This window comes from Microtus ochrogaster, chromosome 21 (assembly GCF_000317375.1).
Source record: "Microtus ochrogaster isolate Prairie Vole_2 chromosome 21, MicOch1.0, whole genome shotgun sequence".
In the NCBI taxonomy this organism is placed as follows: Eukaryota; Metazoa; Chordata; class Mammalia; order Rodentia; family Cricetidae; genus Microtus; species Microtus ochrogaster.
Genome location: NC_022022.1, coordinates 13,059,065 through 13,071,507, shown reverse-complemented (window position 1 = coordinate 13,071,507; position 12,443 = coordinate 13,059,065). Strand labels below are relative to the sequence as shown.

The 12,443-nt window shown below is 45.5% G+C and overlaps 1 protein-coding gene and 1 pseudogene across 1 annotated transcript; one reads left to right on the top strand and one right to left on the bottom strand.

Annotated features, from left to right (window-relative positions):
- Nucleotides 1-4,084: 4,084 nt before the first annotated feature.
- On the bottom strand, nucleotides 4,085-4,836 carry LOC106144031 (annotated as a pseudogene).
- A 2,672-nt stretch (nucleotides 4,837-7,508) lies between these two features.
- On the top strand, nucleotides 7,509-12,055 carry S1pr1 (sphingosine-1-phosphate receptor 1). Its single transcript, XM_005357172.3, has 2 exons — nucleotides 7,509-7,803; nucleotides 9,399-12,055. Exon 2 carries the CDS (start codon nucleotides 9,566-9,568, stop codon nucleotides 10,712-10,714), a length of 1,149 nt encoding a protein of 382 aa, XP_005357229.1. The 5' UTR covers nucleotides 7,509-7,803; nucleotides 9,399-9,565; the 3' UTR covers nucleotides 10,715-12,055.
- Nucleotides 12,056-12,443: the final 388 nt, after the last annotated feature.

Genomic DNA, 12,443 nt, shown 5'->3' with positions numbered 1-12,443 from the left:
TTGACATAAAATTATCCATCACACCATCCATACGTATATTATATGTATATGATGTGATTATATATTATATATCATATATATATTATGTATATACTCATATCAGACATGTAGGATTTGGAACATTTACAGCATAAGCATTATCTTTAAGAGTAAGTTAATCAACGTTTCAGCATAAAAAGTTTTTGAAAAACATCAGCATGGCATAAAATCAATAGACAATATTAAAGATTAATAATGAAGTTATAGGCATATAAGCATAGGGTTAAGGGATTTTCCAATAGCTATTAAAATCATTAAGAGGACTCTACCTGACCATTTCCTAAATATAACACCAGTAGCACAGACACTGAGAGCAACAATAAATAAATGGGACCTTTTGAAACTGAGAAGCTTCTGCAAAGCAAAAGACACAGTCAATAAGACAAAAAGATCTTTGCCAATGCCAACCCCGCATCAGACAAAGGACTGATCTCCAAAATATATAAAGAACCCATGAAATTAGACATCATAATTCTAAATAACCCAATTAAAAATAGGGTACAGAACTAAACAGAGAATTCTCAACAGAAGAATCTCAAACAGCCAAGAGACACTTAGGGAAATGCTCAACATCCTTAGCCATCGGGGAAATGCAAAACAAAACAACTCTGAGATATGATCTTATACCTGTCAGAATGGCTAAGATCAAAAACACCAATGATAGCTTATGCTGGAGAGGATGTAGAATATGCTGAACATTCATCCATTGCTGGTAGGAATGCAAACTTGTACAACCACTTTAGAAATCAGTATGGCAATTTCTCGGAAAATTGGGAATCAACCTACCTCAGGATCCAGCAATATCACTCTTGGGCATATACCCAAAAGATGCTCAATCATACTACTAAGACATTTGTTCAACTATGTTCATATAGCAGCATTATTTGTAATAGCCAGAACCTGGAAACAACCTAGATGTCCCTCAACTGAAGAATGGACAAAGAAAATGTGGCACATTTACATATTAGAGTACTACTCAACACTAAAAATCAATGACATTTTGAATTTTGCATTCAAATGGATGGAACTAGAAAACACCATCCTGAGTGAGGTAATCCAGACCCCAAAAGATGAATAGGTATGTACTCACTCATAAGTGGATACTAGCTCTAAACAAAGGTTATTGAATCTATATCTTATAATCCTAGAGAAGCTAAGTAACAAGGTGAACCCTAAGAAAAACATATATAGATTCACCTGGAAAGTCGAAATAGACAAGACTACCTGACAAAATTGTGAACATAGAGGTGTGGGGAGAAGGGAGGGTAGAAAGGGAAGAGGGGGAGAGAAGGGGGAAGGGGAGAAGAACTTGAGGGAATAGGATAATTGAGATAGAAGAAGAACAGAGATGAGAGCAAGGAAAGAGATGTCTTGATTGAGGGAGCCATAATGGGGTTAGCAAGAAATCTGACTCTAGAGAAATTCCCAGGAATCCACAAGGATGACCCCCGCTAAGGTCCTAAGAAATAGAGGAGAGGGTGCCCCAACTGGCCTTGTCCTATAGTCAAACTGATGAATATTTTAAATATCACCACAGAACCTTCATCCAGCAACTGATGAAAACAGAGGCAGAGACTTGCATCTGAGCATTGGACTGAATTCCCAAAGTCCAGTTGAAGAGTGGGAGGAATGAGAATATGAGCAAAGAGGTCAAGACCATGATGGGTTCATCCACTGAAACAGTCTAGCTGAGCAAATGGGAGCTCACCAATACCAGCTGGACTGGGAAAGAACAAGCAAAGGACCAAAGTATTCAATTTGAATGTGGTTGGCAGTTGCATAGCTGGGGAAGACTGAGGGGTCACTTTGGCACCAGGATTTATCCCTACTGTTTGTGTTGTCTCTTTGGGATCCTATTCTCTTTGGATGGATAGCTTGCTCAACCTAGATATAGTAGGGAGGGCCTTGGACCTTCCCCAAAGCAATGTGCCTTCCCCTCTCTGAGGAGTGGATGAGGGGCTGGGGTAGAAGGGTATGTGGAGGGAATGGGGGGGGGACAGGAACTTGAATTGGTATGTATAATAAAAAAATGATAGCTTGTTTTCTTTTTTAAAACAAATAAAAATAAATAAATAAGAAGAGGACTCTACCCATGGGACATGGGAAACTGAGGACCAGAGAGCACCAAGGAGTAACAGTCCACAAGATAAGTACTCTTTGATGTTTTCTAAATGATGTGCATGTATTGGCTTGATCACAGAATGATTTTGTCAAGGCCAGAGACAAGAATCAAAGACTAAAAGTACTTCCCACTAAGTCTGTCTAGTGAGTTTGACCCCCCACAACTTTGTTTGAAAGGAGACCACCAATTTCCCCAGGTTGTTCTCTGACATACATGTGAATGCCATGGCAGGAGTATCTCCCTACACACACACACACACACACACACACACACACACACACACACACGTCTATATAAGAAATGTCATTAAATGATTTTGTTTGAAAACCAGAAAGAAAATGAATGATAAGAATAAATGAGTAAGTTGTTGCTTTTCCCTGGGGCTTGAGAGGTGGGTGAGTTGAAAATCAACTGGAGTAAATAGAAAAAACGGGTACTCGGATTTAGCAAAGATATAGCTTACTCCATCTCATTTGATTCCCAGATGAACAAGTATTTAGTTATTTACGTGAGCTGTAGTTCAAAGATCAAGGGCTATTTTATCTGATAACTCTTAAGGAAAAACACTAAAGGATAGGGAAGCTTCTTTAAAATCAGAACTCTGAAATGGAGCCACCTTAAGATGACCCAGACACAGGGGATTTGCAGCCTTCCTGTGGACTTAAGGTGGGAACACAGGGTGTGGCTCCCAGGCAGAGAAAGGGCTAGACCACCAACCAAGAATTAGCTGGAGGGCATAGTTCTTAGGGACGGCTTCAGGGCTTCAGTAAAGCTGCTTTGGAGGGTACGTGGCTAGAGTCCTGGAATTCACCAGAAAGCTGTGGCTGACAACTTGCTGGGCTTTCTCATCTGCCCATTGGTTCTATACATTTTACATTCCAGAGGTGTATGATAACAGAAACCACTAGTTACCAAATCACCATCTGCAAAATAGCTATGTTTTTTTACAGTGCTGAGCCAGACCTGCGTGTTGTCCTCAGCCATGGTACGTACAACAGAAAAGATTTCTCCGGAGCAATTCTTTGATAGACTTGAGGTTTATCTCAGTGGTTTGGTGTGGTGGTTATGATTCTAAAGTCTGTCTATGGTCATATTGCACATTAACCAACATGATTAATATAGCGGGGGCCCGTTTTCCATGTTCATAAAATTAGGATAATCGAACATAACCTGCCGTGACTAATCTGCAAGGGTTAGAATCTGGTGTGGAATTACCGAAAACACAACTTGTCTTTAGGTCTCTAAGAAAGGCTCTGAGAAGTTTCAGATAACAATCATTAGGAGGTAATCATGAGTAGCTAAATTGGTGAAGTGCTAGGTTACCCTTGGCTATTTAGTAAGATGAGGGTCACCTTAGGATACTTGAGACTATCTTACACACACACACACACACACACACACACACACACACACACACACACACAGAGGCTTGGGTATATTTCAGTGGTGGGCCATTTCCTTAGCATGTGCAAAACCCTGGGCTCAATCCCCAGCACTGTTTCAACATAAAGCCAGATGCGGTGGTGCATGCCTGTAACACCAACACCTGGGAAGTGGAAGCAGAAGAATCAGAAAATCAGAAGTTGAGGCTGTCTTTGGTCGACAGCAATGGAGTTTGAGGCCATCCCACGCTACATAAGATTCTAATATCTACAGTTACATAGACCTATGACTATATATTTGTGATAATTAATCTTGGCTGTCAACTTGACATAAGGAATCTGCTTAATCTCAAGCAGCTGGGCATGCCTGGGATGGGTTTTCTCCACAGGATCATTTGAGGTGGGAAGACCAATCCCAAAACCCCAAAACTCCAAAACCGAGCCACACCTTCTGGTGGCAGTCCATGAGAAAGCTCTCTCTCTCTCTCTCTCTCTTTCTGTTTTTTCAGAGTCTGATCATTTATTTGTTACCCTTATAGACTTATTTTTGACTGGACTCAGACTTAGAAGTAGAAGCTCTCAGTGAGGACAGTCTTCGCCTCTTGGCAATCTGTTCCTGACGCTTTTCTTTGGCTTCCTTCATTCTCTTAGCCAAAATTTTAGCATATTCTGCAGCCTCCTCCTTGTTTTTCTTTGTTCGTTGCTTCTTCAGAAAAATACACCAGCGTTTGTGTTGCAGGACACTTGGAGTCACAAGACGCTGAATCTTGGGTGCCTTGGTCCTGGGCTTCTTACCTTCTTTGTTTAAAGGCTTTTTGACAACCTAATGGGGGGGGGCATCATCTTCTTTAGAAAGATTTAAAAGCTTTTGGATTCTGCTAGCTATTTTAGGTCCCAACCAACGAGGCACAGTAGTATCTGTCAGTCCAGGAATATCCTTCTCTCCTTTTTTTTTTTTTTTTTTACAATAACCAAGTTGAGAACACTCAGATTGGCATCTACAATGCATCCTCAGACAGACTTGTGCTTCCTCTCTCCAGTTCTCCTTGGTCTATAACAAGAATGCCCCTTACTCAACAGCAGGCACACTCTGCCATGGGTCAGGACACCTTGTTTCATGGGAAAACCTTGTTTGTCATTGCCGCCACTGATTCGGACCACATAACCCTTCTACTCTTCACCCAGGGCATCTGTGGCCATGTGCTTCTCATAGAACATCCGAAGCTTGCATTTATAGTCCACTTCAATGAGTTTTTGGCAGCTGGTGGCAGGGAAGGAGATATTCAGGTTCATCTTCGCGCAGCCGACGGTCTGGGAGGCACCACGAAAAAGAGACCTAACTTCCGCTTAACTCAGGTCACATAGCGCTCTCAAGTCTTGCGAGAGTCAGCTTTTTCTTTTTGGTTGCTTGCCCTCACTCTACCTGATGAGTTCCTATCCCCTGCTGTGGAGGCATTGCTGCACTACTTTTAGAACCTGTCTTCAGGATTTCAATGGAGATTGAAGGCCAGCAATTCCCTTGGAGTCCTCCAGGACCCCCGAACCAGAATGGGACCCCTGAAACATTCATCCTCATGGGCTTATGGGTGCCGGATTCTTAATCTCTCAGTAGATAGCCATTGTTGGACTAGCCAGATGGCAATCAATTCTGTTTCTTCAGAGAACTCTGACTCCGACTATGGAATATGTGCAGTTTTTCATTTTTTCTGCCCCCCTCCCGCCCTTTTCATTTGAGACAGCGTCTCAGTATAGTCCTGGCTAGCCTGACTGGCTTCAGATTTACAAAGATATGCCTGCCTTTACAAAGAAATGCTTCCCTCTGAAATGCTGGGATTAAAAACATTTGCCACCACTCATAGACTATCTTTTCTTTTCTTAGTACTGGGAACAGAACCCAGGGTGTTGCACAAGCTAAGGAAATGGCCTACCACTGAGATACATTCAAGCCTTTGTTGTGTGTGTGTGTGTGTGTGTGTGTGTGAGAGAGAGAGAGAGAGAGAGAGAGAGAGACAGAGACAGAGACAGAGAGAGTGTCTCAAGTGTCCCAAGGTGGCCCTCACCTCACTAGACAGCCAAGGATAACCTTGAACTCCTGACCCTGCCTCTAGAAATTCTGAGATTACAGGCACTTACCCCTGTGCCTGGCTGTAGACAGATAATGACATGGATATGGCTAAGTGTGATAGTCCACACTTGAGAGCTGAAGCAGCAAGACCTCAAGTGCGAGGTAGTGTGTGCTGCTTTTTGAAACACAAACTTCCCTCTCCACACCGAATACATCAGTCATCATTTTATGCACATTTAGAGGCAAGTAGAATCAGAAGTACAACGCTGAAAAAGTCGAAGTGCGGGAGTCTGCTCTGTTTAGGAAAAGCAACTGGAATATTTAAAGTGATTGACAGTGTTTGAGCCAGCAGGCAAGACACCTTAGATTTGGGGACTGAGCTCTGCTAATACAGTAACTGGGCATCTCCAGGTCTCTCAGGATAGAACAGTCCCCAGTCCCCGCTTGTGTCACGGGGCAGTGTCCATCACGTCTTGAGACAGCAAGGTGTTCAGTTTCCCTTGAAAGACCTTTTAAGTTAATGGTGGGAGGGGAGAAGAGGCTCGCTCCTTGCCTCTGCTGTGCTCTGATAGACTTTAATCGTTTCCTCTTTCAAATAAAACAAGTCTCAAACTCATTCTTTTCCGGAGGAGACTGGACGGCTGTTATCTTGGTTTCCATACTGTTTTTGCAAGCTCTGTAGTTTGTGGGTATACAGGGTACAAGGCTGTCGACGAGAGTTCTTAGGCAGATGTGAATTAGCAGTTAACTTTTTTTTTTTGCATGTTCATAAAAATCTCAGAAGGTAGGGGTCTGTTGTTTATTCATTCAGCCTCTTTTGAGTCATTCAGGTACAGGGTGTGTCTGTCAATTGAAACTGCACAGTGGAGGAAGTTTTGCGTTCACATCTGCTTAGGGTGGGTGGGAAGACAATGTGACCAGGGGACTTGGGTGGAACCTCTTTTTAACTGTAGGGCAAGGTTGCTACCTAAACAAACCTAACCAAGGCCTCTTCAACCTCAATCTTTTAAATATTATCTACGGAGAGAAAATGTGGGTGAGGTGTGACTCTGTAGATTTGGGGGTCTCTTAGTTATCTCTCAAATAGAAAAGGGGAGCTCAGTTTTAGCCAGGCTGCAGTAGGTGCCGGCCTGTGAAAACCCAGGCAACCCCTTCCCCTGTGGAAATTCCTGAGCTGCCTGACTGTTAAATCTCTGAGGTCAGGGTTAGCAGCCCACCTCCTCAAAGGTCCCCGCGCTTCCCAGAATCTGGGACACACCGCCTGGCTTGGCACTCAGCTGAGCGAGGGGAACCCCCACCCCACACCAAGCCCGGCGCTGGCCCACTTCACGGTGCGCCCGGGGAAAGCCACTTTCTGCCCACCAGACCGCAAGTTTCAAGGCTTCGCTAGGATCAGAGTAAGAGAGGGGGAGGAGGAGGACAGAAGCATTTCGGTGCCTTCAGGCGGCTTGCCTCCGGTCTCCTTCGCAACCCCTTCCCAGGATCTCCTCCCCGCGGCGCGGCGGAGACTCTCTTGGACTAGGGTTGTGTTTCCCCTGACCGTGTATAAGCGGCTCCTAGAGCACAGGGGCCACTCGGATCCACAGGGCTGTGGGACCGGGGACCAAAAAGGTCCTCCACGAGATGCAGGCTTGTCCTCTGCTAAGATTTTACCTTAGAAAAGTTTTTCAAGGGAGCCCATCTCTAGTTTCTGAGTCCTCTCCAGCCCAGGAGACCGCGGGTAGAAGGCAAGAGACGTGATTTGTGAATTAGAATTTAGGGGCTGCCAGGCTCCACCCCTTTTCTTCCCCCCTCTCTGCTGGTTGGGGCGGAGGGGCTCCTATTCATTTCGTTTTATTTTAGTCACTCTGCCCCAGATCTTTCTTGAAAGCTGCTTCTCAGCTGCACGGACCCGGAGGGGCCCCCTGCCATTGGCAGAGGGCGGAGGAGTTAGAGGCATTAACCCCTCCCAGTCCCTTCCTAGAGGAGCCACCCAGCCTCGGCGGGGCGCTCAGAGACTTCGCTTTGCCACTGGTGCGGGCAGCGGCAGCCAAGGCTGGCCATTGGAGTGAACGGCTGCGGAGGGAGGGGACCCCAGCTCAGAGAACTTTGCGAGTGAGCTGGTCGCCGTCATTCGAGGACAGCAGCAAGATGCAGATCGCGCGGTGTAGACCCAGAGCCCTGCGGACGCAGCTTCTTCGTCCTGCTTGAGCGAGGTAGGGGGTTGTGAGCCTCTCAGTCTTCAGCGCTGAGTGCGGGGGGGGGGGGCACTCAGGTGCCAAGAACTAAGCTTTGAAACCGAACGAAACAAAGAAAAACTTTGAAAAAGAAAGAAAAGTGCATTACCAGGTTACTATGGAACCCATCTTGATTGGCTTCGTCTTGGGGTACGGGGTTAATGAATTTCAGAAATGGATCAATCCCCAAATTGCAGAAAAGACGGGCGTGGGTGGGTGAGGGGGCAGAGAAAAGCGGAGACGCCTAATTTTAGAAATGCTATAGACAAAATTATCAGGCATCACCGCAATGACTTCCCCTGCCCGAGAGTGGACTCTACGGTTAGGGTGGGGAAACTTGCAGTTTCGTGAACTTTTCTGTCATAATCAATGGTTATAGTTTTTTTTTTTTAAACTTCATTTTACAACGTTGATCCATTACCTGGGCAGTCTTTAAAGTACTTCGTGCTGTGTCCTCGTTATGTGAGAGGGGGCAAGGTCGAGGGTGTGGGCCGAGGACGGGGATTGATAACACTGGCTAAAACTGCCCCTGAAAATGCAGCAGTGTGTGTTTCTGGAAAGTTTCTAGCCTAAAGCTAGAAGAAAGTGGCATGCTCCGTTATTACTAGCACGGTCACTACTCTGTGCGTGCGTGCGTGCCTGCTTTGGCTGAAGTCGAAAGAGGCAATCGGTACGAGTAGAAACCTCTGGGATTTGCTGCAATCTTGTAGGAGGGGCTCTAGATGAATATCTTTAAACTTAATAAGTTTACTTGTGTGTGTGTATGGGGGGGGACTTGGGTAGGGAGGAGGGAAGCAAAAAAAATTAAGAAGAAAGACTAGGCAGTTGCTTGGTGGAGGCGCCAAGCTTTCCTGTTTACTGCAAGGCCCGGCGGCCCACACCTCACTGCGCCCTCCGACCCGACCCCCAGCACACCTGCTCCGAGGGAGTTATTAATAGAGCCCAGAAAATGACTTACGTTGTCAAACGAACCTCCTGCAAATCTACTTTCTTGCATGGTAACTAGGAGGTGGGCTGATCTCTAGGAGCTGTGGTGTGTGTGTGTGTGTGTGTGTGTGTGTGTGTGTGGTGAATGCTCAGGGGTGTACGTATCTACACTACACACAGATTTGGCAGCTGGGGCCTCCTGTGAGAAGAGGCCCCTGGACTGGTGGTGAAGCAAGTGGCTGAGCTGGTGGCACTTAGAGAAATCTCAGGGTTGGAAGCCCAGGGGTGGCCATGCCAGGGGAACCGGTGAGGGCTTGAAAACTAGAACGGGCGCTGTTTCCCATTCCCATTTTGGTGGCTTTAGTGAGCTGAGAGGTTGTCCTCTAGTTAGAGTTTTCATTCTGGGTAATTTGTTTGCTTTCTCCCCCTCTTTCTAACTTCATCTCTCTCCGTCTCTAGTTTATTTATTTTTGTTTTGTTACTAGAAATGATAATTTGAGTTAAAAAAAAAAAAGTCCTCCCTGTGTTCTGGCCAAGTTTTCTTAAAACAAATCAACAACCAACTGGAGCAGGGCCTTGGCCAGAATGAGTTATGCTAGTGTGCTGGGCCTTTTTCCTGATTCTCTCTTCTTTGTAACTCGTTTAAGGCTGCTGTTTCGGAGGCTCTCTCCAGCCACGGAAAAGCAACACACACAAAAAAACGTTGGATTGCTCACTGACCCGGCCCTGCGGTAACTGAAGGCCCGCTCAACCTCGCCCTCTAGCGTTCGTCTGGAGAAGTCCTACCCCGGGTTCTTGGGGACACACTGCGGCTATGGTGTCCACCAGCGTCCCTGTGGTTAAGGCCCTTCGTAGCTCAGTTTCCGACTATGGCAACTATGATATCATAGTCCGGCATTATAACTACACAGGCAAATTGAACATCGGGTTGGAGAAGGACCACGGCATTAAACTGACTTCAGTGGTCTTCATTCTCATCTGCTGCTTCATCATCCTAGAGAATATATTTGTCTTGCTAACTATCTGGAAAACCAAGAAGTTCCATCGGCCCATGTACTATTTCATCGGCAACCTGGCCCTCTCGGACCTGTTAGCAGGAGTGGCTTATGCAGCTAACCTGCTGTTATCTGGGGCCACCACCTACAAGCTCACCCCCGCCCAGTGGTTTCTGCGGGAAGGGAGTATGTTTGTGGCTCTGTCGGCCTCGGTGTTCAGCCTCCTTGCCATCGCCATAGAGCGCTACATCACCATGCTGAAGATGAAACTGCACAATGGGAGCAACAGCTCGCGCTCGTTTCTGCTGATCAGCGCCTGCTGGGTCATCTCCCTGATTCTGGGGGGCCTGCCCATCATGGGCTGGAACTGCATCAACTCGCTGTCCAGCTGCTCCACCGTGCTCCCGCTCTACCACAAGCACTATATTCTTTTCTGCACCACCGTCTTCACTCTGCTCCTGCTGTCCATCGTCATTCTCTACTGCAGGATCTACTCCTTGGTCAGGACTCGAAGCCGCCGCCTGACCTTCCGAAAGAACATTTCCAAGGCCAGCCGCAGTTCTGAGAAGTCGCTGGCCTTACTGAAGACCGTGATCATTGTCCTGAGTGTCTTCATTGCCTGCTGGGCCCCTCTCTTCATCCTGCTGTTGCTGGATGTGGGCTGCAAGGCGAAGACCTGCAACATCCTGTACAAAGCAGAGTACTTCCTGGTGTTGGCTGTGCTGAACTCAGGTACCAATCCCATCATTTACACCCTGACCAACAAGGAGATGCGCAGGGCCTTCATCCGGATTGTATCCTGTTGCAAATGTCCCAACGGAGACTCCACTGGCAAATTCAAGCGGCCCATCATCCCAGGCATGGAATTCAGCCGCAGCAAATCAGACAACTCCTCCCACCCACAGAAGGATGATGGGGACAACCCAGAGACCATTATGTCTTCTGGAAACGTCAACTCTTCCTCTTAAAAATGGAAGCCGTTGATACTGGGGAACCATACTGACTTGGTCACTCACTACCCCAGAATTTAAAAAAAAAAAAATGTCTCTCATTTTCCACTGCTGCCGGGAAGGAGCTCCTGGGAGCTTGAGAGAGGGAGGGAAGGGAGAATGTGTGGCCTGGCGATGCCACGGTGTAGGGTAGGTCGTTCTTGTGAACAAAGCACTGGAAAGGGTGGAGATAAGGTCTGGCCTGCAATGGGTTTCCTGCCCTCCCCCCCATACTCTGGAGCTTTGATTTTGCACTGAGCCAAAGGTCTAGCATTGTCAAGCTCCTGAAGGGCGCATCTGACCCCTTCTCAAAGACTAACGTCCCATGAGAAAGTATCCCTGGTGTTTTGAGATGTGATCTTTCACTGTTAATGGTAAAGTGGGGATGTGCCCATTAGCTTGGTAGGGGGTGCGCACCTCGCACTCTCCCTCCCCCTCCCCTCTCTCCTTCCTGCCCTTCCCCATATTCTTTTACTTTATATCTTAACTGTCTGACGTTGTTCGTCAGTAGGGGGTTGTACAGGGCTCTTTCTTGATTGTCTGAAACTGGACGGCTATTCACGGGAAAGGCTACTTGCTGAGGCCAAAGCTTCCATGTAAGGCGCGTTAAGTTGTTGGTTATTTGCTAGGCTGGGTTCAAAGTGAAAATGTGTTCCATATTCCTCATGCATTCCTTATTCCTTATTCCCATTACAACCACAGTGAACATGTGTTTGTAATGGGAATAACGAGGTCTATTTTATTTGAATGGCATCCTCCCGGACCTGAGATGAAACAGGAGAAAACCCACAGGATGAAGTGAAGTGTGGCGGTGACTTTTGCAAACCAAGAGTGATTTCTTCTTGTCCTTCTCTAACAAATACGATGTCTTTGGCACTTTCATTGATTATTTCAGAGTGTTGTATGAGCCATTTCAAACAATGGGGGGTTATTTCGTTTAAAATACGATTTATGATTTTTTGAATGTATTTGTTTCTTCGAGGTCATCTGTTGAGTTTCTTCCTAACCTGTGTTAACACCACTGAATGTGTAGTTCTTAAGAAAGTGCTACCCTCTTGTATCCGAAAAAGCATTACTTTAACTGACAGGGAGCACCAGGAGTTCTTTGTTTGGGCTGTTAATAGATAGAGATGGTGAGGTGTAAATGTTGCAGAGAATAAAAATATATTACTGTCTCTTTAGCATGGTTTTCAGTGCAATTAAACCAAGAAATGTCTTTTTTTAAAAAAAATAGTATTTAATAGGTTTCTGACTTTTGTGGGTCATTTTGCACATAGCTTTATCAACTTTTAAACATTAATAAACTGATTTTTTTTTAAAGATTCTTTTGTGAAGAGAACTTTTTTAGAAATCACTCATTGAGATGTCTGTCGATTATGTGGCCCTTTGGAATTAGAGTTAAGAGTAAATTTGCGGTACTCTTTAAAAGCTTTTGCCTTGATAAGCTAGGGTGTGGAAAAAAGTGGTTTGTTTTGAAACCACTTTAGCTTTTTCAGGAAGAGAAACTTCAATTAACTAGCATTAAAGACATGTAGAGAGAAAGAGAAAGCCTTCTAAAGACCACAGCAAATAAATGTAACTCTTTGGAGGTAAAAAAAAAAAAAAAAAAAAAAACACGAAGTGTGATAGTTCCACCCTAAAATATAGCCTTCTAAAATACAACAGTGAATTCCTAAATATTTTTCAATCCCAACTACAGAAGCATGCA

What these genes read in the sequence shown, in the direction of transcription:
- S1pr1 (XM_005357172.3), top strand. Translation starts at nt 9,566, where the DNA reads ATGGTGTCCACCAGCGTCCCTGTGGTTAAGGCCCTTCGTAGCTCAGTT.